General features: G+C 35.3%; 2 protein-coding genes across 2 annotated transcripts in view; both read left to right on the top strand.

The window, feature by feature from the left end:
- Positions 1–2,293, top strand: part of dnmt3bb.1 (DNA (cytosine-5-)-methyltransferase 3 beta, duplicate b.1) — a 52,163-nt gene extending 49,870 nt beyond the window's left edge. The window contains exon 22 of the mRNA XM_073822637.1: positions 478–2,293. Coding sequence (XP_073678738.1) covers positions 478–619 — 142 coding nt within the window. The 3' untranslated portion in view covers positions 620–2,293. The remainder of the gene's footprint in view (positions 1–477) is intronic.
- A 12,086-nt stretch (positions 2,294–14,379) lies between these two features.
- dnmt3bb.2 (DNA (cytosine-5-)-methyltransferase 3 beta, duplicate b.2) lies at positions 14,380–26,799 on the top strand. Its single transcript, XM_073823817.1, has 24 exons — positions 14,380–14,491; positions 16,300–16,445; positions 16,558–16,729; positions 16,805–18,321; positions 18,494–18,611; positions 19,602–19,727; positions 19,833–19,939; positions 20,018–20,068; positions 20,640–20,783; positions 20,861–20,968; positions 22,532–22,673; positions 22,761–23,060; positions 23,170–23,214; positions 23,291–23,370; positions 23,518–23,630; positions 23,738–23,921; positions 24,015–24,099; positions 24,181–24,326; positions 25,305–25,395; positions 25,549–25,697; positions 25,803–25,888; positions 26,016–26,085; positions 26,184–26,305; positions 26,387–26,799. The coding sequence occupies exons 1-24, from the start codon at positions 14,380–14,382 to the stop codon at positions 26,541–26,543; spliced, it is 4,371 nt and encodes a 1,456-aa protein (XP_073679918.1). The 3' UTR covers positions 26,544–26,799.
- The last annotated feature ends 812 nt before the right edge of the window (positions 26,800–27,611 follow it).

The following is a 27,611-nucleotide window of genomic DNA, read 5'->3' as shown; positions in this document are numbered from 1 at the left end:
ATAAATATGTGCACTACAATCTAAATTTAACATTCAACGACAGATGTTTCAGCACAACGAATGTTTTTGCGCTGAGTATTAATTGTCTCCCTGTTTGTGTTCTGTGTTCCAGTCTGACACGCTCATTCAGTAAAGATTTATACTTAACACAGACTGTCAGAATGGACTTTTATGCATAAATGGAAATGCTTGTGTGAATTTGTGACATTTACAGATAAGGATATGACTGTAAATTGAAAGTTTTCATGCTGAGGATGCAAACGGATCTGTCAAAGCGCCTCACAGGGCAAGCCATTACGCTATTAGCTTAAAGTTTAAAATAAGGAATTCTCATGTTTTGGGATCATGCAACTCTCCTGCAGCATCTCATTCTGATTCCTACAATATTTTTTAGATGCATTGTGTCTATAGAAATGCATCATTCAGTGCTGTAATTTGATCATTTTTTTTAAAAATATTCTTGTTTTCTGTTGTCAGGATTTTTGGCTTTCCTGTCCACTACACTGACGTCTCCAACATGGGCCGTGGCGCCAGACAGAAGCTGCTTGGACGGTCCTGGAGTGTTCCTGTAATCCGGCACCTGTTCGCACCACTGAAGGACTACTTTGCCTGTGAATAACACATGTAGTCCATGATCAGTTAGTCCAAAGTCTCACAACGAAGCATAACAACAAAGTACAAAACCAAATGTCCTCAATAAGGAGCTCTTGGAGACTAGCTAATCTTCACATTTACAAGACGACCTCAGCTTTGCAAAGATAAGCTGACAAGTTGAGCTGACTCGAGGACGTGGGTAGTCTTGACCATCAGACCAAACTCAGAGTAGACACTGTGTTGCGACGCTTAGAGCGTCACTTAGTAAAAACACAGCAGTTAGCTTTTGTACTAGACGTTTTTAAATTGATGTGCCTGTCAAGGTGTTCAAAACTGTCAGGGTTCATCTCAACACATGCAGTTCGATTTTATCCTTTATTATCATAAAAAGAAACATTGTCCGTGTTGCATTACAATCTAATTTCTTTTAGTTAAAAAAAAGTTCAAAAGTTTTACAGCTTACCTGGCTAAGGAATGAATCGGTATACTTGCATGTTACACTTTTCCATGGTATTGTTGGTTGTGAGAAAAATACTTGAAATTTATCAATGCAGACATACAAACACCAAGCTGTGAGCCCTTACAAATGCATTTCAAAAGATGCTTAAAAAAAAAAAAAAATCAGTGCCCCGTTGGTGTTTTATACAGCTTACATCCCTCTGTAACATTGCACAATAACAGTATAACCAGAAGGTGTTTTTATTAGCAGAACTCGAGGGCATTAGCCTGCTAAACATTACACGATTGTTTTCTTGACAAGTAATTTTTTGTCAAATAATTACTCAAGATAGAGATCAGTGTACTGTATTTTAACCTTGAAATTAATGTTTACACTTTAACACATTTCAACATTTTTAAAGCTTCTTTTTATTATATACCTGTTTTTTTAGATTGACCTCTATGACGAGGAACTGGCGTAGATGTAAAATGTTAGCTCTATATGAGTTTCTCTCACATAGATGCTTTCGTTTTGTCTTTGAAACTGTTGTTTTTATACTTACTGTTGCTACAACAATAACAAACGCATTGTAGCTAAAAACTGCTGCCTCATCTGTCTGAAACACTTCACGTGTGGTGCCTTTTGAAGAGAACAGATACAGCCTGCGTACGGCGGGTTGCGAAGAAACTTTTCTGCCTTTGTTTGATAGACCTAATGCTGTAACACAAACTGTTTGTATACGTCTAATTATATGCTTAATGTAAACTACTGTCCAAACATAAAGCTTGAAGACTAAAGTAACCTTAATACTTCATAAGACATAGAACAGAATTATGGTTGGGTACTGCATGTAAATTACACTCATTTGTCCTGTATACATCTTGACAGGCGAAAATGTATGTAAAACGGTGCAAGTATGTCGTTTTGTTTTCTAAAAAGTTTTTTACTGTAGTGTAAACACAATTTTGATATCATAGCGTTAATATTTTGCTTAGTAGATCTTTAAATTGGATATATAAAGCTGTCTTTTTACTTGTTTATTTGGTAACATAATGAACATGTTAATCTATACCTTGGAACATTAACAGTGCTTTTATACAGTCAATTTATATTTGCTTTATTTTTATACTTTTTTCTTATAGTTTTTTTTTTTGTATACAATTTATTTTTCTTTTGGGACTTATGGTATAAAACTCAAACAGTAACCAAAAAAAAATGTTAGTATCCTGAACAAAACCAATAAAGACAGACTCCAAAGCAGTTTGAGCTTGTGTTTTGTGTTCAGTGTCTGCCTTTAATGATGGGGTTATTGCAATGAATATAATGATAACGCTGTTTTTTTTTATCAAAAGGAAACACTAACTAGGTTCACATTTATCAGATGCATTAAAAAAACTTTTGTCCAATTAAATGCTCTCTAAAACTAAAAGATCTAATACCATCTGTACATTATGGATATTTCTAAAAGTTATTGTTTTTATCATTCAGATACTTTTATTAGCAATTTCCAGACATGTTAATCAAATGATTAAAGCAATGAATTTGAAGTAAAACATGTTCCAAATGAAAACCAGTCTTAAGTAGCATAAGTATATTTAGCAATAGCCAACAAAACATTATGGGTCAAAATGATAGATTTCTAGATTATTTTACGCCAAAATCATTAGGATATTAAGTAAAGATCATGTTCCATGAATCTCCTAACACAAATATATTAAAAATTAATTTTTGATTAGTAATATGCATTGCTACGAACTTCATTTGGACAACTTTAAAGGCGATTTTCTCAATATTTGGATTTTTTTGCACCCTCAGATTCCAGATTTTCAAATAGTTGTATCTCAGACAAATATTGTCCTATCCTAACTTATTTATTCAGGATTCAGATGATTTATGAATCTCAATTTCAAAAAATGAACTCTTATGGCTGGTTTTGTGGTCCAGGGTCACATATCTTCCTTAAGCCTGCTTTCATTAGTCTCGTTCACATTATGCATCATCATTAAACTTACATCTTGTATTACAGTTTTCAGGCATTTCAGAAAGCTCCAACAAAATTATTCCTGATACTTCGGCTGCCAGCAAGCAGGATGTATCAGATTTGATGCCTTTTGGACATCATAAAAGTTAATTTTCTACATTTTATGATGTCCAAAAGGCATCAAATACCAAAAATGACCCAGTTATCTCTGCACTCTTAATAAAGTTTTTCGGTTACAAATAAACATTTTGATTTTCACTCCTGCTTGCTGGAAGCAGAAGTTTTTGGCATTTTAAAGTAAGGTGTAAAACATAACTGAATTTCAGTTGAACCATAATTGAAACTGAAGACCAAAAATGTCCACCCTGTTAGGGACAACACTTATGTCCCTTTGTCAATTTAAAAATGAATCAGATAAATTATTTAACAATGTATATATGATGTATGAATTGTACCTTCTTTCCCATCAAAGCATCATTTTACATTTTTGTTTTTCAGCTACAAATGCATAAAATATGTTTTGTTTTAAATCAATACATCACTGAATTTTCATTGACACTGAATTATTATTATTATTATTTTTTTTTGCTGACTTTATGAAATTATTTAAAAAGAGAATAATAATAAAGATATATACTGTAAATATATCTATATATATATGTATATATATATATATATATATATATATATATATACACACACACACAGACACAGACACACATAGAGTTGTGCTCACCCCTTGCAGAATATGCAAAATGTTAATAATTTTAACAAAATAGGAGGGATCATGAATATCGCATGTTATTTTTTATTTACTACTGTCCTGAATAAACTATTTCACATAACAGATGTTTATATATACTCCACAAGACAAAATAATAACTGAATTACTAAAAATTACTTCATTCAAAAGTTTACATACCCTTGAATCTTAATACTGTGTTGTTTCCTGAAAAATCCACAACTGTTTTTATGTTTTGTGATAGTTGTTCATGAGTCGTCTGTTTGTCCTGAGCAGTTCAGCTGCCTGCTGTTCTTCAGAAAAATCCTCCAGCTCCTGCGCATTTTTGGTTTCCTAGCAGCATCTGTATAATTCAACCCTTTCCAAAAGTGAATGTATGATTTTGAGATCCATATTTTCACACTGAGGACAATTGAGGGACTCATAACTATTACAAAAGATGAAAAACCTTCACTGATGCTCAAGAGTCGGGGGGTGTAAACTTTTTGAATTGGATGATCAGGGTAAATTGTACTTACATACAAATATTTCTGTAGCTTCTGAAATACAATACTAAATGTAATAAAAAATCTGTAAACAAAATAAGAAAAGCTTACACATCATCCTGTTCAAAAGTTTATAAATAATGTGGAGGAGCTGGAGGATTTTTCTAAAGAACAGCAGGCAGCTCAGGACAAACAAGGGACTTTGTATTTCTGAAACAGATATCTAAACATATTTAAAAAGCTACTTAGTCAGCCGTTAAAAGAGAGTACTTACAAACCTTAACGAGCTGTTGAACTTGGCTAATTGTAAGGAAACGTGTCCTAAACAAGAAAACTGTCAGTTCAAATGATGGAAAAGATTTTAAAAGTTCTTCAAGATGGAAATCCATCATGGAGTGTGGCAAATGAAGTTGGATCTTCCCAAAATGTGGTGTAAGTATAAACAAAATGGAAAGATTATAAAATGATAGAGGCAGATCAAGGAAGACATCAAAGTGTCAAGGTAGAAAACTCAAAGCAATTTGCCTTGAAAATAGAAAATGCACAACGAAACAAATGAATAAAAAATGTGCGGAAACAGGAGTCGATGTGTGTGACATAAATGTAAGAAACCGGCTGAATAAAATGAGATTTACATACATAAAGGCCAAATGAAAACCAGCATTAACACCTAAACAGAAGAAAACAAGATTAGAGTGGGCTGAAGAGAAGAAGTCATGGAGTGTGGATGATTGGATGAAAGTGATATTCAGTGATTAATCACAAATCTGCAGTGGACAAGGAAATGATGCTGGATCTTTTGTCTTGTGCCATTCTAATGAAGTGTATAAAGATGACTGCCTAAATCAAATCAAATCAAATTTCCCAACTCATTTGCATGTCAGGTATAAGACCCGGGGAAATGGCAATCCTTACCTCAACTGTCAATTCACAGGTTTACACTGAAACTTTGGACACTTTTCTCATTTCATCAATAGAAAAGAAGATAACGGATCTTGCCCAGAGCAAAGAGTATTAAAGCTTTTCTTCAGGAAAGGCATATTAACTCAATGACATGGCCCGCAAACAGTCCGGATCTCAATCCGATTGAAAATGTATGGTGGAAATTGAAAAAACTGGTCCATGACAAGGCTATTCAAGAAAGTTGTAACCAGCTTGATGAAGAATATTGTTTTTTTTTTTTTTTTTTTTGTGAAGTCCATGCCCTAAATTGATTCCAGTTTTGTGTCATATCTGTGATTCGTTTATTTGCTATGAAGTAAAAATAAATTGGGTGAACAAAATTCCATATTTTTTGCCAGGGGTTGTACATAATGATTCATGATTTAATTGTTATTTCATTTTGCAAGTTTTCATTTAAAAATATATTTCAATTCAAAATAACAGAGTAAACAATGAAACATACATTATGCCTGTTAAATGTAATAAATGAAAGACCTATATATATATGTTACTGATAAATCCCAACAATGTGGTAAACTTTTGAAAAAAAAAAAAAAAACACTCATAGTGAATTTTGTATTCATCATGAAAATGGGATAGGCTACGCAAGGCTGATGGGATCAGTGATGGCGTTTATTGGTTTAATGTTTAATTTGGTTACTTTAATTGGGTTAATTGGTTTAATTTATTATTATCATTTCCAACTTCAATATGCTTGAAGTTCAAATGGTGTTTCATGACATTTACTGGCAATAAAATACCAGGAATTACCTTACAGTTTATAGTCATCAAAATCTGCAGTCATCGCTCACTTTAAATGCAGTGTTTTCAGACGCACATTTGTGCTTTATTCACAAGACCAAAATCCAAAGTTTAAAAAACTAAAAACTATATATTATACTATATTATTTAAAAAAAACGTAATGATAACCTATTATAGGATAGGAATAATAACCTACTGCAAGGCTCTGTAGTGAACTTACGTTGGGTAGGCTGCACAATTAACACTACACTGCTTCAATGAAATGGGGATTGTGTATGTAAAGATCTTATTTTGCAACGCGGAAGTTGGCTTTTTCAGTGAACGAGCTCATTAGCCGCTATCCACCTTTTTCCGAAAGAGATTATTGCCCTTTTAAATTAATTTAAAATTTACATTTACATTTAAATGAGTTGTAGCTACATTTTTTTATCATGCTCTATTTTAATTAGTAAGAAAAAATAATAATGCTTGGGATTTTAATGTGGCACAAGAAATAAATGTGACAAAATCTCTTTTCTGTCCACCAGCTGTGTTCTATTTTTTTTTTTTTATTGCCAAGGTACAAAGCACAGAAGTACAAAAATGTCAGCATTATACATGTATATAATAATAATAATAATAATAATAAAAATAATAATAATAATAATAATTACAAAACAAAGCCTTTAACAATATAAATTAAAAAGATTAAACAAATTGACAGTTTTAGAAGCCTTAAGATTTTTGGATGATGAAATAGTTTGGATATACTGTTGAATTTCTTTTTTAAAAATGATAAATAAAGGATTTTGTTGAGTGAATTTGCAGTGGTGAATATGAAATTTAGCAAGTAGTAATAGTAGGTTAATGATAAAATATTCGTTCATTTTATCTTTTTGTATATTAAAGAAGCCAAACAGTACATCCTTAAAAAGCAAAGAGAAACCCTGGAGCACACTGCGATTGATAATATTAGAGAATTCAATCCAAAATTGCTGTGTGTGCGGACAATCCCAGAAAATATGTACGTCAGTTTCATTAGGGTCACCACAAAATGAACAACTTGTATCTATGTCTGATTTAAACTTTTTCAAAAATACTTTAGCTGGGTAAAATCTGTGTAACAATTTGAATGAGATTTCTCTAACCTTGTTGGTTATTAAATATTTCAAAGGCAGAGTCCATACTTTTTTCCAATCGATATCATCAAAAGCATTCTTCCAATAAGACATAACATATGAAGTTGTAACAAGCTCCTTTTGAAAAAGAGATCTGATCTTAGTTGCATGATGAGGGATGTGACAAGAAGCATAGTTTCCCTACTGGAAATTCAAATGGGTCTAGAGAAATAGGGAAAATCTAACAGAGTCCTTTAAAAGCATAACAGCTCCTTTAGGAATAGCGTCCATGACAATGGAGAATTCTTTGGGAGTTACAGAAAAAAATTCTTCTTAACTCAAAATAAGACCTTCAGAGTTAAATAACTGGGAAACAATCAAAATATTTTTCTCAAACCAATTACTAAAAAACAAAGATTTTCTCTTATACAATGTCTTGATTATTCCAGATGAAGTACCGGTGAGGAGAGAAATTGTGCTTAAAGATTAACGACCATGCAAGTAATGCCTGTCTATGAAATTTAGATAAATTGTAAGGGATTCTAGTAATGTTATAATTACATATCAATAGGAAAGGGAGACCACCTAATTTGGAAAATAAATAATTAGGGATAAAATTCCAGATTGAGGTAGGGTTGCATAAAAACTGTCTAATCCAATTAATTTTGAAAGTGGAAATCAAGGAAATTTAACCTGCCATACTCATACGCGTTCATTAGTAGAAACTTCTTAACGTAATGGACTTTGTTTTTCCAGACAAAATTAAACAAAATTTTATCAACTGATTTACAAACTTTGTTATCCACATATAGAGCAGCATATGTAAATCTGGAGATACCCTCCGCCTTAGCAAGCAGTACTCTGCCTCTCAAGGTCAAGTCTCTCTGCGACCATGCATTAAATCTTTTTTGGGCTTTTATTATAATCGGGTCAAAGTGCTGTGTTCTGTTCTTGGCTAGTTGTATATCTCCGCCATCTTGGATTTCCGGTCTAGCGAGTGTGTGCACAAATGCTTCCGGATTTGCTAAACGCCGGTGTAGAGAGCCGGAGAAATCCAATACGTTCTATTTATGTTTACAGGATTTATAATGTCACTTAAAATTAAAGTAAGATATGGACGTGTTATTACTACTGTACTATATATGTTAATTGAGCCAGTGGCATTTGAAATTTATATGTTCGGTCTGGTGAATGAATAAAATACACTAACAATTTAATCCCTACTCTTTACGAAATGAAAGTTGAACTCGTGGTGTACACAATGTAATTTCCCCGTACCAGTTATGTAAATGTACAAATAACTTTTTTCTCGAAAATATTTTTATTACACTGGCTTTTTTTTAGATTAATTTACCAGACACGGCTGCTCGTCAATAATATCCGTTTCTCAATTCTGCACATAGGTCAGTTTGTTCCATCAACATTTTCACAACATATTTTAATATGTTACACAGATAACTTTGCATCAAACATATTTAGAAATGAAAACACTGACTGTAAAAGGATACTAATAAATAGTTATGATTAATTTAAAGATTTGATGTATTTGTTAATAAATGCAAAAAATCGCAAAAAAATATAGGCGGACTGTATGCACTGCTTAGAGACAGATAATGATTCATACAACATAATTAATGAAACAGATAGCCTAAATATTAATAGAAACACACAGGGAAATGCAAACCGATCTTTTAATAAATGCAAACCTACAATAATTAAATTATGTTGAATTGTACAGAGAGTTAAATGATGTTACTAAATAAAATTAATAAAACATACACTGAGTCCATAATGCAGAAATCTCTGATCATCTCGTTTGACAGTTGCAAACCTTATGAGCTTATAAATAGCAGTCAGAAAACGATCAACTCTCCATAATGTCCAGTATTGCACATTTGAATGGTTTGTGTATGAATGAAGAGATCCCAGTGGATTATTAATAACATCTGCCGCTGCCGCATAATCAACAGAAGAAAGAATGAAGCAATCTCCGCGTTGTATCTTGATGAATTTCCACACAGAGGTACGCAATAATATAAGGGAGATGTTTTCTCTGATCTTTGATAAACAACTATTCGCTATTTATTTTGAAAAACATTCATTATGTCTATCTAGCCAAGTTTCCCCATAAAGTAAATGCGAGCGCCGCAAAGACCGGAAATAAGTATGCACGCGCTCGCGTCACCGAAGCTCACCGACGCCATCTTGTGCACAGAGCCATCGCTGTATTAATATGAAAAAGACACTGCGCGGTTTTTCCACACGGCGCTTTTAAACTGTCTCCCTTTTTCACTTCTGAGTCCTATCATTACACATGTTCACTGCAATATTTCTCAAACTAGGAAAGCTATTTGAAAAGACCTACACACATGTATTTAACATAATAGACTAACAGAGTATTATTTAACATGCCCATTATAATGCTCATTTAAGACTAGCTTTTTGGGGTTTATTCAGAGAGTAATTTCTTAATACTTGTACGCAATTAATTTGCTTTTGATGTTCGATGTTTGAGAATAACGTAATCTCATTGTACAGGTTTTACAAACGAATTTTAGTGCATTCCTAAAGCGAACATTTAAATTAAGTTTATTGGCACTCGCTGACTGTTTACAGTTTCGCGCAAAGCATCATGGGGCTTTCAGCAAAGGTGGATAGGTAACTAGAAGAATAACAAAATGCAGTAAGCTGTAAAGCTATTTGTGCTACAATTTTTTTTTATTTATTATTAAATATTATAAGAAAGACCAGTTTGCAAAATCAAGCAGCACAACGAGCTTTTTTACAGCTAAAACTGGAATCGACTGACACCACATGCCTTGCGCATTCAAGTTACAAATGGCCACGCTGAGGCGCTTGTTCTTGTTGTTAAAATAAGGTGGATAGGCTAGCAATGGAGAGATGTTGTCAAGTTATCTTTTTACATTTAAGGTTTGCCTCTCAAAAATGGCATCTTGATTTGTCTCGGTCAACCTTTTTAAAGTAACATTTGATAAGCATGCAACTTTTTTCAACAGTTTTCAACAGAACATTTCCGGTTCAAGCATCATAGCGGCCATTACAAAAAAAAAAACGCTAAACTGTGTGTCGATAATATTGCGGAATACCGCATTCTGTTGTACTGTGTTTGCAAAAACAGTAGGTCAGTTCAACACCATACTGTATACAATTCAACAATTGTATCGTACTATGCAATTCGAACATATTTCAATATACCTACTTCGTCTAACGGTTAATTATTTATTTACAAATACATAAAGATTGGTTACCTAATGACAACTTAATATATCAGGTTTTTCGTTCTTTTTCTATTCACTTCCATGCTGAATTCGAAATAGACTCTCACTACTATCTTTACCGCCATATAAAAAATAATAGGCCTAAACGGGGTGTAGTAGTATGTTATTCCGAATTCGGATTACTTGTTTTCATTCCCTTTCTCTTTTTTAACCGCTTTTCTGTGTTTAAAGAGTTTGACCAAATAGCTTTCGAATGTGGTTTGTAAAGACGCGTTTCATTGGTTGGACCAAGTGAATGAACACGCCCCCGTCACTAAACGAGTCATTGTTTTGAATCTCAACGAGGCTGAACAAAGATCCGCTGACCGACAACACGAGAGAGGCACGTTGTTTATCGACTTCATCGTGTGATTTAGTAAGTATTGTTCACAACACAAAACTGAAGTGTTGGGAAAAACGATACGCAACAGCTTTCTCAAAATCTCTCAGTATATTTGCAGCTAGATATACAGCAGGAAATTATACGTTTCGGTTGTGAATAACGCGTTTTAGTGAAACGGTTGAGTAAATTGAAAACTCACTTTTAACACAATGGATCGCCACCTACTGGAATAACAATGCAACTTTAAAAAATCAGCAGTACTTGAACAAATCTTTTGGTCAACTGAATCAAAAGATTCGACTCACTAGGATGAATCAAAATTCCCACCACTGACAAACAGTGTTTCCACGTTGCAAAACAGCGGAGCGCGTGGAACAGAACGATTTTGGATTCAAACGCGATCGACTCCCTCAAGTCAGACCGACCAATCTAATGATCCACTAAAGCCGCGGCATCGCCGGAGGGAGGTCCGACCACGAAAACAACGAACGGGACAGGATAGTGGTAAGTAGTAGTTAATGTAGTAGATTTCACTCTCTGGACAGCCGTATAGCTGGTGGCGCGACGTGCAAATGCGGAAATAGCTGTGTGCGAGATCTGGATAACTGGGTATAGCTAGAGATTGTTATAAATGTTTGTAATATATGTTTTGAAATCGTTTGCATTTATCAACCTGTACTCGATAGAATTAAAAAAACAAAACAAAACAGGATAAACACTTAGATGAACTCGAGTGCTTTGTGATGTTTTTTTTTTACATATAGGTTAAAAGATGCTGCATTCGAGTTTTTTAAACTTATTTATATACAGTTGACGATATAATTTTGTTTTTGCTAAAGTATGTGCCTCACATAATAAACAAAATGTTTACGTATTACACAAGGAAAAACTGTCACTATATATTTCGTCTATATTATTTAAGATTAAAACATCTAAAAAGTAATTTCTAACTGCTTAGGTAGCTTGTGAACTTAGAGCATGTTGAATGAATTAATAATTGATTACATACAGCAGTCGTTATAGCAACGAACAGTAACATGTTTGTTAAGACATGAACTTTTTTCGCCTCTTTGTTTCCCGAGCAGTCTGTGTCCCACCGTGCAATGTGGAGGAATGGATGGCTGCTGGGAGGCCGCTCACGCTTCATTGGCCCCTGCAGCTGTTTCCTCCCTTTAAGTTTTCGCGGGAAATGGAGGGGTCCGCATGCGCATACGCAGATATGGGCTATAACCAATTCTGAGTAGAGGTCGACCGATATTGGTTTTTACCGATACCGATAGCTAGGTTGGACCACACTGGCCGATACCGATTAATTAACCGATAGTTTTTGAAAATGGATACTGAACGGCAACTAAAATAGTGCTCTACTATTTAAATTTTTTTTTACTAAACCATACTTTGTAAATAAATAAAAATATTAATATTAATTATATATTGATCATTAAAGTTATTTCATAGTTCATTAATGTTAACAAAATAAACTTCAAAATTTAACAATATTACAGTAAATGTTGAAATTAACAGACTCTAACAAGGAACAACACTACTATTCTACAGCTTTCATCAATCTTAGTTGATGTTACAAATGGGCTCATTGTAAAGGGGTGTGAATCTTTACATTTTAACAATATGTAAAATTGCAGGTTTTATGCCTTTTGTTTATAATCTCTGTATGTCAGTAGGCCTACTACCATCTTAAAATTAAGATTCAATTTAATTACGATTTTCAATATCAACTAAATATAACCATGCGTCACATTCTCAGTTTTCAATATTACTGCACATGGTACCATTTTCATTTACATTTTATATCAAATTGATTTTTCCATTATATAAGCAGGCTACTTTTTTAAACAATTACTTATTTAGAATAAGTCTTTTTTCTTTATCATTTGATTATTACTGATGAGATCGAAGACAGTAGCTTTTTAACAGGCTGCATCAAAACGAATGCACAGATCTATTTCGATATATCAAATGTTTTGTCCTGCTCTAAAAACATAACTGACTGTGTGTACTGTACATCAGTTTCGTATAAAAGTATTCGAAAATGCAAGCAATCGAGCTTTTTAGGACGAACAAACCCAAAGCACAAGTGAAAGTCTGTCAGTGCGCGAGTTTTGTGCATCTAATAGTACTGCATTACAAACGGCTGAAATGAAGGAATATGTAAAGTAAAAAACTGCGGTTGAAAGTTCACACTGTCAAACAATGCACTATGCACATGTAGCTCACAGTGCAAATCCTGTGCAATGAAGCCCGCCGCGTCTCCAGCGCGCGCACGTGCCATATGCGGGGAAAACACAAGCTCATTGAAGAGAGGATTGCGATGCATCGGAGAATCCTTTTTTTTACCCACCCTTAATGAAACCGGACAAAAGTTCAGCGCTGCGTTAACGGATAACTTGCAGGTATCAAACACACACAGGACACGTTGTGTAGTTCAAGCAGAAATCTAAAACAGTTTATTTAATCACCAAACGGGCAAATGTTTACTTTGAGAATGATTTAAAAAAGCGGCAAAGGTTAGATTAAAGAACAGATCAAACGGAAAGAGAAAGTGCGATCTATATCGTTAATTGCAGCCATTTCAGAAACAATTTATTTTCTGTTTTACATTTATGTTTTAAATATTATTTGTTTTGTTTCAGTTTAATATGTTAATTACGAAAGAAGTTTGTGTAATTTGTAAATGTCATAAAGGACGTGGTATGAATTGGACGGCAAAAAGCCGGGAGAATTGGAGAGGGTCAGACACAATTTTTGACCACTTCGTACGTTTTTATTTGTGGAAAATCCCTTCTTAAACGAATTTCGTTTTGTATAATTTATTACTTAATTTTTAATAGATATTTTTGTTGATCAGTTATTATAAGAACAGGAAAATGGCATTGTAAAACAAAGTGCGTAACTACCATGCTTCCGCTGCCTGACGAAAAGGCTAAAACATAAATTATAGCTCTATATGAAGCATACAGACATTATTAGAGCTACAGAAATAAAAAAAATATTTTGCTTAAATGCACAATACTCAATCTTCCAGCCCAGGGTCAAGTCTTTATGAAAATTAACAATGATTTGGGACAGATCTGTAATGTAAAACTATGGCGCGCTGTGACTCGGCAGGATTCTGTCGGCTGAATGAACCCAGTTTGCTTTCTCACGTCATGTCTTTAAATCTGCAACTTTGCTGGCTAAGAATATCACCAGATGGATATAAATCAATACAAATATATGGTAACAATCCTGACATTAAACATTTGTCTGGGGCTTAACCTCTCATACTCTATGACAGCGGAGCGGAGCGTGAGCTGCTTCAGCAAAGAACGCAACCCGGAAAAACTATCGGCAAGGATTTTTGCCGATAACCGATAGTTCGGCCAAAGAACTATCGGTGCCGATTAATCGGCAAAACCGATACATCGGTCGACCTCTAATTCTGAGTGTTTTTATTTTCCAAAACGTCATGTAGCTACAGACATAACAAGTCGTCTTCATCTGAGAGGATTTTCTGGCAAGAAGAAAAGATATCTTTGGTCTGTGGTTCTTCCTTTCAGACTGTTTTTTTTTTTTTTTTTTGTTGGTTTGAATGAACAAACCCACATTTAGTGTTTTAGTGGGTACATTAAAAACATTTTTTTTTTCGTGTGTATTATTGTTAGGGTATTTTTCTGTAAACAATTACATTATTAAAGTTTTAACAGGTTATGGGAAAATGGTGGTGAAAGTGAAGATTGGAGATGAGAAACACAATCTCAGTGAGCTGCTGGACTGGCTCAATGTCATTCTGCAATCCACTTTCAGTCAAGTGGAGCACACCTGCTCAGGTATTTTTGTTTTGGTTTAATATGACTTTTTCCATGTCTAAGTGCTATAATCGGGTCCCGAGTGCATCTACCAACTCAGAAAACATGAAAAAGGACAACCCAGTAACTTTGTTTTGGTTTTGGCATAGGGATTTTATTATAATATTACCGACCCTTAAAGGGATAGTTCACCCAAAAATGAAAATTTGATGTTTATCTGCTTACCCCCAGGGCATCCAAGATGTAGGTGACTTTGTTTCCTCAGTAGAACACAAACGAATATTTTTAACTCAAGCTGTTGCTGTCTTTAGGCATATAATGACAGTGGATGGGCACCAAACCTTTAAAAGTAAAAAAAAAACATGCACAGACAAATCCAAATTACACCCTGCGGCTAGTGACAATATATTGATGTCCTAAGACACGAAACGATCGGTTTTTGTAAGAAACTGAACAGTATTTATGTAATTTTTTACCTTTGATACACAGCCACGTCCAACCGTGCCGAGCACGAGCTCATCATCCGGCTCGTTACATGTGTACGCGCTCTGGCGTAGTATACGCAAACGCCGGAAGGGGAAATCGGTGAAAAGTCCTGAATGAGTTTGCAAACGTAATCTTTTAGCATTAAATTGGTTTGAACAATCAGATTAGCGCAAGTAATTACCATTTTGAATAGCCGCTGTACCCACAATCTCTGTGCTCTTTGTAAACAATGAGTGTCATTTACATGAGACAGATCGCTTTTCTCATTTCTTTTGTCATTTGCGTATACTATGCCAGAGCGCATACACGTGTAACAAGCCGGATGATGAGCTCGTGCTCAGGACAGATTGACATTGCTGTGTATCAAAGGTAAAAAATGATATAAATACTGTTCATTTTCTCACAAAAACCGATCGTTTCGTGTCTTAGGACATCAATGTATCGTCACGAGCCGCAGGGTGTAATTTGGATTTGTCTGCTTGTTTTTTTTGGTGCCCATCCACTGCCACTATTTGCCTGACAGACTGCACCGGTTTGAGTTAAAAATCATCGTTTGTGTTCTCCTGAAGAAACAAAGTCACCTACATCTTGGATGCCCTGGGGGTAAGCAGATAAACATCAAATTTTCATTTTTGGGTGAACTATCCCTTTAATCTGCATGTTTCCACCCATGGCGCCAGCATTTTGTTTTTCGCAAGCGGCGATGTTCTAATGCCATGGCAAAAGTTTGAGTAAAGCAAGCTAACTGGTCTGTCATTGGCTGCACAGATGAGCACAGAACACTATTTAGAGTCTCAGCATCAGAGGAGATGAGACAGCAGTGGGTTTATTGATTTATTTACTGTATATTACACTGCTGCCCCACAGATCTAATATAAACATGCATTTTCTTTCCCAGCTGTTTACCTTCACAGACATAACTGACTGTTTGTGTAACTCCTGTGTGTTTTTACCATAAACTTGTGTGTATTTGACAGTTTAAGTGCAATAAGACATCGAAGAGAATTTAGGACCCACATGCTGCATGACAGATGCTTTCTGTGCGTGCACTTCAGGTGTGTGCGCTCAGAAATCCCCATATCGGAAGTTTCAACTATTATGGCTTTAAAACGCATGATTTCAGTGTGATAGACATGATAATCAAAACCAGTTTTACAAGTATATAATAAATGATATGTGGGGTATTTTGAGCTGAAACTTCACAGACACACTCTGGGGACACCTGAGACTTGTATTGTATTTTGTAAAAAGGGGCATACTAGGTATACTTTAAACATTTTAATTAGAAAATGTTTATATAAAAAAGATTTTTCATTAACACACTGGTGTTTTTTTTTTTCCAGGAGCCGCTTTTTGTCAGTTGATGGACATCATTCACCCTGGATGTATTGACATACAAAAAGTGAAGTTCTCAGCAAAAGAGAACACAGACATCTTAGATAATTACAATCTTCTACAGGAAGCTTTCAAGAAGGCACAAATCAAGAAAGTAAGTAATTTAATTAAAATTCAGATTATGTTGGCAAAACTATTTTTAATTGCTGGCTATGCAGTGATTGACATGCATTATTAACAATTTTTGTCTCTCTGTTATATTATAGGAACTGGATCTGAAATTGTTGGTGAATGGAGACATCCTGAAAACATTAGATTTGCTTACATGGTTCAAAGAACTTTATGATCACAATGTTGCGAAGCAGAAGTATACCACTCAGGAGGGTTTTGTTGAACACGAAGTGGTGTCACTGAAATCAAGTAGAGAGTTTGAAATGTGTATGTGTTTACTTTATTTTTTGTATTATGGATATTGTGATCTGTATGTAACTCTTTCTTTCTTTTTATTGATAGCTAAGAAGGAAGAACAATCTTCAAGACTCTACAGTCCTGTGCAGACAAAATATCTAAACCAGAAAATGTTAAATGTTAAGAAGGGATCACATGAGTCTTTCTTCCGGAATCCGGCCACAATGTGTTTCATCAAAAAGTACGGCTCATCTACCTCACCTGATGCTGGATCCAACTTTGACAGTAGCAAGGATAGTCTAGTATTAGGCCAGAAATGTCAGGAAGACATTACAGCCTTGTGGAGTCAGACTCCATACTGCCTTTATTTATACCATGGAGTGGAGCTTGAGGACAACAAGGAGGCCAGTGTGGCCTTGTTGGGCTTTTTTGACAAAACTACTGGGGAAAACAAGTTCAGACTGCTTGATGTTCTTCAACCAGAGGAAGAGACTGCTGATGGCATGTGTACCTGCATTGTGGACATGCTGAAGAAGTTCAGAATACCTCTAATGAACATGGCAATATTTTATTCAGATTTCCCAGATCATGAAGGTCTTCTCTCAGGTCTAAAGTCGATGAAACCTGAGATTGTGTCTCTTTGTGGATTAACAGATATAGCAGGACAAGTTTGTCACAGTGGTGTTGAGAAAATTGAAATTTCTGGCCTGATTGTGAATCTCATCACAGACATCTACAAACATTTTCCATCTTTCCCAGCTTCTCTACAAACGTTGCTTGAAGATGTTGATTGTTCAAACTTCAGTAATATCCTGACATCCCAATGCTCTCTCTTCTGGAGAATCATCCAGAAAATGACTTTAGCCTGGTCAGACCTTGATAAATACTTTGGATCTCTGGATACTGGTGAAAAAGAAATCTGTCATCGTCTTAGTGATCCCAAATTAAGACTCAACGCCCTCTTCCTTAGCCATGCTTTGCAGCCGCTTTGTGATTTTCAGGAGAGTATTGAACGAGGTGTCAGCGTGACACAGCTCCTCCAAGATGCTTCCCAATTAGTGAGATTCTACACAGCGAGTTTCCTCAGACCAAAAGCAGCAGAGTTTTTCCTCAGAAGAGGAAAGACCTCGCTTATACAGGACACAGTGGGACATTTACCTAGACGAGAGGTTGAAGTCGGCAAACAGGCTGCTGATTTTCTTCTGCAATGCTCTGAAGAGTTGACTGAGTACTTGGAGACGTTCCACAGTTCCGTCATCTCCTTCTACACGACCGTTACTGTTAATATTGTTGAACGTTTACCCTTCTCAGATTCCACCATGAGAAACTTGTCATTAGTGTTGAGTCCAGGAAAAAAGCTTGAGGTGACTGGCAAAATTGTCCAAGATTTAGGTGTCTGTTTTGGGGTTTGCCCAAGCCCTCAGAATGTCAGCTTACTCACAGATGAGTTTTTGGAGTACCAGTTCATTGAAGGGGGTGACACAGACTCAGCCGACCAGTCAATGGAGCAGTACTGGCAGACAGAGCTGAGGATTATGGGAAGGACATCTAGTTTTGGGAAATTAATCGTCAGCTTGTTGGCTTTGCCCAGAACGTTGAAAAAAGAGATAATTTTTGAACAGGTGAGTCACTGGAGTATGAAAAGCTTGACAATGGTAATAACAATTAATCTGATGATGTTTGAACTGTCAAGAACATTCAGAGCATCTTACGGCCATAGCAATGTTTCAGCAAGTTGCACACAAGCAAACATCTAAAAGTTTTTGTATTTGTGTGTGGTTGTCTGTATCTCAGATGTTTCAACAAACGGACTATCTCCAGGAGAGGAAAGTGGAGGACTTTGAGGACGATGTTACAGACAGCAGCTCATATAAAAGTGCTCCATCACATCTCAGCCCAGAGACTCAATCTGGTAATAAGACATACATATACTTCATAAGGTGCAAGACACGTTGAGGATCTGGGCTCGTATTCACAAAGCTTCTTAAGGCTAAAAGTAGCTCATAACTTGCCGATTTAGGAGAAAAACTTAAATCATTGGCTTGTCAGTCCTAAATTTAGGACAACATTTTTGCTCTAAGAGTATTTCACAAAGCATTTTAGCTCTTAAACTAGCTCCTAAATCTGTGAAACGTTGGGAGTAGTAAAGAGGACTCCTAAGTCACTAAGACCAAATCCCAACTATCCTAAAATAACTGTTGCTGGCAATCTGCCTTAGAACTTAAACTTTTTAGAAACACTCTGCATTTAGTTGCACACATGTTTTACCACAAAACTTTTTTGGTTTTGGAGGTTATCCCAACTCCAAATTTTCTTTTGATTAGATCCTTGTTTTCAATAACAGGTTGGGCAAGAAATAACAGCTGTTCTTGCGCCCAGTTTTTTTTTCTTTTAAGTTTGCATATCTTACTATCAGCCGTGACTATTGTATTCTGTAAATAAAAAGGCTGTTTATATGCAAATTACATACGAACATTATACATAAGGACATATGAACATCATTATACTTGTTTAATTATTATTATTTGAATGTGGCAGCATTTTTAAAAAAAACTTTACTTGATTATGGCAACATTATACTGCGCTCTACAATAATTCTTTGAACAAATCTCTGAAAGAGACCCCTTCCCTATCAGCCAATCACTGTGTGCATAGTTAGTAGGCAAGCTGACATCATCCATAGCAGCAAGGTCAACCCCACCCTTACTCTTAGCTTAAGACTTCTCTCTATTCCTTAGTAAAAGTTTGTATCGGCAGCTTTGTTAATAGGTTTTAAGAGAAAACTCTTAGCTAAAAGCTTTTACTGATATTTAGGAGAACTCATAGTGGTAAGATACAATGTTTTATGAATACAGGCCCAGATCTGTACATACTTTGCATCACAAATGCATTTGAATTTCAGATATCATTGACTTAACGGAAATGGACGACATAATTGCAGTGGAAGTGGAGGACATTACACCAATGGACGTGGATGAAATTGTGCCAATCTCTTCAGATTCAGAAACAGAGAGCCAAAATAACACAGGTTTCAGACCCTGTTCAGATATACCAGCTAGTTGTATTCTCTTTTACAATTCAGCAACATTGAGACAGGTCTAAGTAAAACTTACTTTGTCCTTCTTTTTTCCAGGTGGTCATCCGTATGTGTCTGTAATCTTGGATGATGATGATGATGAAATCACAGATGATGATGATGATTACAACTGTGATGCAGGAGATGTCACATGGAATTATGCGGTATATGTCTACTCATTGGTTTTTATTTTAAGTTCAGTTCTGGATATCTTGACTGAACATTTTGCTTTCTCTTGCCAGAAAAGAAAAGAAAGTACTTTGACACAAAACAATGAGAAAACAGAATATCAGGTAACTTTTTTAATATACCTTTTTTATTACTTGTGCTGTGCATGTAATGAAAGTATAAGCTTTCTGTGCTTTTAACTGTTTCTTTAAGATGGAACAGGATAAAGTATTTTAACATCAGAAAAACTTGAATAAGGGTGTGTTCACACTTGTTGCTCGGTTCGTTTGGTTCATTTGGTCCAGACCAAAAAGGGCAATGATACATTTGGTCCTGGTCTGCTTAGCGTTCACACTGGCATTTTTGACAGCGAACCCAAAGATAATAAAAATGTCATTACTTCCTGTTTTTGGTTAGTTTAAAAGTCTTTGGTCCATGTTGTGTTTATATTTCATTCAAACCGCACCAGAGTTTGTTTGGAATCAGACCGAGACCCATTTTTTTTAGTCTCGATCTGCTTGTTTGGTGCGCACAAGGGTTTAGATGGCAGCGTTCACGCTTACTCAAATGAACCGAATTAACGGAGCAATCGCACCAGAGTTTGTTTTAATTGAACCAGACATGACAAATGTGAACACACCCTAAGACTTTAGGCTTTGACTGTCCAGCCAACAAGTGCTGTGTTTTTCTTTTTAGGATGGTTACAAAGTCGGTGAGATGGTTTGGGGGCCGATTGAGGGCTTTGGTCTTTGGCCTGGACTGGTTCAGAGCTGGGACAGCAATACGCCTTGTGGCTCCATGCGTAAAGTGATTTTCTTTGGGAACAGGATGCTGTCAGAGGTACAAAAATGACTATCCACAGTCTTTTGGGTTTTCTTTTACCTTAATACGTGTATATAACAAGTGGTCTATTGCAGGTCCAAGTAGATGATCTCCTGCCCTTCTTTTCATTTGCCAAGTGCTTCTGCTCTAATTCCTTCGCTACAGTAATGGCATATAAAGATGCCATTTTCAGTTCTCTGCAGGTAAGACAAAATTTGTTGTTAGTGCTCTGTAGTCTGTTGCACTAGCATGCAGTTTACAATTCACTCAGCTATTACAGTTTTGGAAAGCTAAGCCTAATATTGTCCTAAATTTCACTGATAATATTTTTGTTAGCACTTTGGAAAAAATTTGTTTGCAGTTCCTCTTGGTTATGTTTAACTTAACCTTTAAACCTTTAAAACAATCCAAATAGGGCTGTAAAACCAATTAATTGCTTTAAAAATAAAAGTATATCTTTACATAATATATGCATGTGTTTACTGTGTATATAGTTGAAGTCAAAAATGTACATACACCTTGCAGAATCTACAAAATGTTAATTATTTTACCAAAATAAGAGGGATCATACAAAATCCATGTTATTTTTTTCACATATTTCACATAAAAGATGTTTACATATAGTCCACAAGAGAAAATAATAGTTGCATTTATAAAAATGATCCTGTTCAGTTTTGATTCTTAATACTGTGTTGTTACCTGAATGATCCACAGCAGTGTTTTTGTTTAGTGATAGTTGTTCATGAGTCCCTTGTTTGTCCTGAACAGTTGAACTGCCTGCTGTTCCTTTACAAAAATCCTTCAGGTCCCACAAATTCTTTGTTTTTTCAGTGTTTTTGTGTATTTGAACCCTTTCCAACAATGATGTATGATTTTGAGATCCATCTTTTGACACTGAGGACAACTGAGGGAGTCATATGCAACTATTACAGAAGGTTCAAACGATCGATGATGCTTCAGAAGAAAACATGATGCATTAACAGCTGGGGGGTGAAAACTTTTTGAATTTGAAAGTCAGGGTAAATTGAATTACCCTGATCTTCTACCCTTAAATTGAATTACTTGTTTTGACTTCTGGGGAACATCTAAGTATCTTCTGTAGCTTCTGAAGGGCAGTACTGAAAAATGAAAAATATGATATTTAGGCAAAATAAGAAAAGTAAACACATCCTCATTCCGTTTAAAACTTAATGCTTAATGCATATGAGTCCCTTCAGTTGTCCTCAGTATGAAAAGATGGATCTCAAAATCATACAGTCATTGCTGGAAAGGGTTCAAATACACAAAAGACAGTTTAACTGTTCAGGATAAACAATGAATAACTATTACCAAACAACAAAAAAACACAGCTGTGTATCATTCAGGTAACAACACAATATTGGGAATCAAGTGTATGCACACTTTTGAACAGGGTTATTTTTATAAATTCAACTATTATTTTCTCTTGTGGACTATATGTAAATGTCTTTTCTGTGAAATATCTTATTCAGGTCAGCACTAAATAAAAAAAAAAACACATGCATTTTATGTGAACCCTCTTATTTTGGTAAAATAATTAACATTTTGAAGATTTTGCAAAGTTTATGTAAACTTTTGACCTCAACTGTATTTATATGTAGATATAAATAAATACACAACCTTACATGTGTTTATACTTGTATTTTGGAAGCGATTAATCACGATTAATCAGTTTTAAAACCCTACTTCCAAATGTACGTGCAGAAAAATCTTTGCATGTCATTGTATGATTTGTCATGTGTTTCTAGGTGGCTTCCAGACGCAGTAGAATGTTTTTCTCTCCTGAGAAGGACTCTAAGGATGAACTGCTTCGAGTCATGATGGACTGGGCCTTTGGAGGCTTTGAACCATTGGGTCCAGAAGGACTTCAACCTCAATCAGAATGCAGTGGTATGCAACAATCACCAGAGAATGCTTAGTAAATTAATACAGCATATGGTATATACACTAATTTTTATGTTTTTCTTTCTTCCTTAGACAAAAGTAATATGCCTGGATCAGTGAATTGGAACAAGAGAAACCACAAAGACCCTACAGAAAAATTATTTAAATTAACTGTATCTCTGAATAAAATCCCAGAATCTCTGGATCTGCACAATGGCTCGATAGACCTCGAGGAAACAGATGTTTATAAAAAACGCATGTATTCAAAATGGAATCAGAGATCCTGCCAAAATGTGAAGACCCCCAGAAAACATAAATACGCACAGCGGAATAAGCATCAAAATAATACCCCAACCGTACATGTTGAGTCCAGACAGAACAGCCAAATAAGACGTATGTACATCATCATTAATATTTATTGTTGCTTTTAAAATTGTGATTGCAAAGCAAAAAAAACCAAATTAACCTAAGTAACCTGGTGTTTATTGAAATGTTTTCACAGATCAAATGGTGCATGAATTTCTTAAAAACAAGAGAAACATTGAAGGTAAGAAACCTTTTCATGAACACTGCAGTAACTAATGTGGAACGTTTATCCTAATTACATTTTTCCTCCTTCTCAGAGTTCTGCTTATCATGTGGGAGTACGCCTGCCGAAATCATCCACCCACTCTTTGAAGGAAGACTGTGTTCGAACTGCAAGGTACTTTAGTTGCATAGCTCTCTCCACACATGAGTTTTGGCTATACCAGCTGCACCTATTAGTAAATGTTGCATAAAATCAAGAATACAGTTATACTGTACAATACAATCCTTCAGTGATGTGTCTGTATGTGTTTATCACATGTAGTATAATTTCACGGAGACGCTGTACAGATATGATGAGGATGGCTATCAGTCATATTGCACAGTCTGCTGTTCTGGCATGGAGGTCATTCTGTGTGGCCATGACAGCTGTTGTCGGTGAGTGTTTATGATATTGTTGATGCAATGTAAGCATGTAGTATTTTTACTGGTGACTTTTGAACCCCATTCTGTATAGTTCAATTTGGTCTTGTTCCTTTCTCTAGCTCCTTTTGTGTGGACTGTCTGGACATCCTAGTGGGCCAGGGGACATTTGACCGGCTGAAAAATCTGGACCCCTGGACATGTTACCTGTGTGCACCTGAGACCAGCTCTGGAGCTTTAAAGCCCAGGCATGACTGGAGCATCCGTGTGCAGGAATTCTTTGCCAACAACAGTGCTATGGAGTTTGTTAGTGCTTGTTTTGTATTGCTCATCATCTTTTAAAAATACTTCCTGATTTGTGTTTGTATTGGTTCAACCACTGACATTTGTTGTCCTCAGGAGCCCCATCGAGTTTACCCATCAATCCCTGCAAACCAGCGACGTCCAATCAGAGTGCTTTCCTTGTTTGATGGTATAGCCACAGGTAAAACTGCCGGTATCTGCTTGTAGTTTAATATATGCTTATTGTATTGTAGGCTCACTTAAATACATTTTTATGTTTCAGGATACCTTGTCTTGAGGGATCTTGGCTTCAAAGTGGAAAAATATGTGGCCTCAGAAGTTGATGAAGAGTCCATTACCATTTCTATGGTCAACCATGATGGAAAAATCACTCATGTGGATGATGTTAAAAACATTACAAAGGAGCATGTACGGTTGCAAAATCATTTTTCATCTTCGTTTTTTTTTTTCTTGTCTTTAAAGAGTTAGTTTACTTCAAAATGAAAATTCTGTCATCATTTACTCATCAGCATGTCGTTCCAAACTCACTCTGAAGGGACACGATCACTTTATATGACAAACAGATTTAAATTAGTAGTTCACTTTCAGAACAAAAGTGTACAGATAATGTACTCACTCCTTTGTCATCCAAGATGTTCATGTCTTTCTTTCTTCAGTCATAAACTGTTGTCTACATATAATGGACTTCTATGGTGCCCACAAGTTTGAACTTTCAAAATGCAGTTTAAATGCAGATTCAAAGGGCTCTAAATGATCCCGGTTGAGGAAGAAGTGTCTTATCTAGTGAAACAATTTAGAATTTGGAGGAGAAAATGAGATGGAAGTTTTTCAACCTACCCTAACCGTCATGAACCGAATTACAGAGTTGACGCAGAGCTAGGCAAGACGAGCGTTTGAGGTTAAAAAGTATATAAATTGTTAATTTTTTCGAAAATAATTAATCGTTTCACCAGATAAGACCCTTCTTCCTCGGCTGGGATCGTTTAGAGCCCTTTGAAGCTGCATTTAAACTGCATTTTGGAAGTTTAAACTCTGGGGCACCATAGAAGTTCACTATATGGAGATAATTCCTGAAATGTTTTACTCAAAAAAACTTTTTTATATGACTGAAGAAAGAAAGACATAATCATCTTTGATGACAAGGGTGATTTTGGGTGAATAGACTACAATAGAGATTTGATTCAAAATACCTTAATTTGTCTTCCGAATGCAAAGAAATTTCTTATGGGTTTGGAATAACATGAGGGTGAGTAAATGATGACAGAATTTTAATTTTGTTTCAAATTCAACTTTAAAGCGTTAAAACCTCTCTGCACATGTACTGAGATTTAATTACACATCCTGAAGAACTTCTACTCATTAAATGTATTCTCTTTCCTCATTCAGCTTGAGAAATGGGGCCCGTTTGATCTTCTCATTGGTGGAAGTCCTTGTAATGACTTGTCCATAGTCAATCCTGCCAGGAAAGGCTTGTTTGGTAAGAGAAAAGCCTGGATGCTGAAATCTAGCACATCAAATTTAACGTTTTGTTGAACATGCTACTGCTGAACGGGCTCAGCACTTGGTTTCAAGTCAAAACCGATGAGTTAACATCATTCATTGCATCTGAGATCCTCTTTTCTCTCTGCAGAGGGCACTGGGCGGCTCTTTTTCGAATACTACCGGATTCTGAATGTTATGAAGCCGAAGGAGGACGACCCACAGCCTTTCTTCTGGCTGTTTGAGAATGTGGTGTTCATGCAAACACAGGTTAAAGCTGACATTTGCCGCTTTCTGGAAGTGAGTGGTGTTCTTGTTGAATCAAGTTTTTCTTGAATCTTTGCATCACATTTTAAAAGAATGTTTTCGTGTTATGGAATAGTAAGTCTGTGTTGTTTGTTTTAGTGTAACCCTGTGCTAGTTGATGCTGTGAAAGTGAGTCCAGCTCACAGAGCAAGATATTTCTGGGGGAACATACCTGGCATGAACAGGTGCGTCAGTTATATTTAAACGTCTGACACGTTTGCTTTTTAAACCTGGAAAATACATTCAAATGTGTAAATTAAAGTATATAAATATGATATTGTACATCATCCCTTTTAATTCTGTTTTGACCAGACCAATCATAGCATCTCAGAATGATAAACTGCGTCTTCAGGAATGTCTGGAGCCTGGCCGCATCGCAAAGGTTTGTCATGAGGTTCTAACCAAAGCTGTGCAGTACATAGTTATTGTAATAGTATCACTAGTGATGAGTGCTGAAACTGGGTTATGTTACTTTTGCAGTATGAAAAAGTTCGCACTATCACCACACGGTCAAACTCACTGAAGCAGGGCACCAATGACGCACATTTCCCCATCACCATGAATGGAAAAGATGACAATATATGGATCACAGAATTGGAGAAGTAAGTTGTACTTTTACATTAGCTATAAATAAAAATGTTAATACAAATACGTATTTTATTCTGATTCTGACACTTTTACAGGATATTTGGATTTCCGAAGCATTACACGGATGTGAAAAACATGGGGCGTTTGCAGAGGCAAAGAGTGCTTGGGAAATCCTGGAGCGTCCCTGTCATTCGACATCTTTTGGCACCACTGAAAGATTACTTTGCTTGTGATGAGGTCCCCTTGAAATGAACAGACATTGATGTTTTTAATCTTTTTCTGTCAGTGTAAAAAAAAAAAAGACACTCAGGGACATGAGAATTTGTTGCTTTTAATGGTTTTACCTGTTTTTTAAACTAAAATGGTAAAACTCAGTGAAGAATTGTTTGGAATAATGGATGCTAGGAAACTAAAGAAGGTTGATTCGATTTTATTGAATGTTGCGTCAAATCACATGTCACTTTTTAAAAATGTAATTTTCTCATTTGCAATCATGTTTAGCTACTAGTGGAGTAACTAATTTGGTGTACGATTGAGCAAAATTAATAAACGTGATGAGCCAAATGAATAAATGTCTGAAATGCTCTGTGAAGTACCAGGATGGTGTCGAAGTACACTACCAGTTTTACTATTTTGAACAGTATAATTTTTTGTTTTTTAAAGAAGATCCAAAGTACATAGTAAATGTAGTAACATTTGTAAATATTTTTATTATTTAAAATAATTGTTTTCTATTTAAATACTTTTTAAAGCTGAATTTATAACGTCATTACTCCCATGATCATTCTAAGTCATTGTAATATTCTGATTTGCTGCTCAAAAAACATTTATGTTGAAAACATTTCAGATTTCTTTGAATAGAAAGTTCAGAACAGTTATCTGAAATAGAAATCTTTTGTAATATATATATCTTTATCATTACTTTTGATCAATTTAAGGCATCCTTGCTAAATGAAAGTATTAACTTCTGTCATTTCTTTCTCCAAAAAAATAAATATTTTATATATATATATATATATATATATATATATATATATATATATATATATATATATACACACACACACACACACTGACTCCAACCTTTTGAATGGTATAGTGTATAATGTTACAATTTATCATACAATTCATGCTATTCATCAAAGAATTCTGAATAAATGTACTCAACTGCTTTAAATATTATTAATAATTAAAAATAGTTCAGCATATTATAATGATTTCTGAAGGATAATGGGACACTGAAGACTGGAGTAATGATGCTGAAAATTTTGCTTTGATCACAAAAATAATTTTAATATATATAAAATTAGAAAGCAGTTA

Source organism: Garra rufa, chromosome 18, assembly GCF_049309525.1.
Source record: "Garra rufa chromosome 18, GarRuf1.0, whole genome shotgun sequence".
NCBI classification, from domain to species: domain Eukaryota; kingdom Metazoa; phylum Chordata; class Actinopteri; order Cypriniformes; family Cyprinidae; genus Garra; species Garra rufa.
Note: the sequence above shows the minus strand (reverse complement) of the source record. Positions and strands in the feature narration are given on the sequence as shown.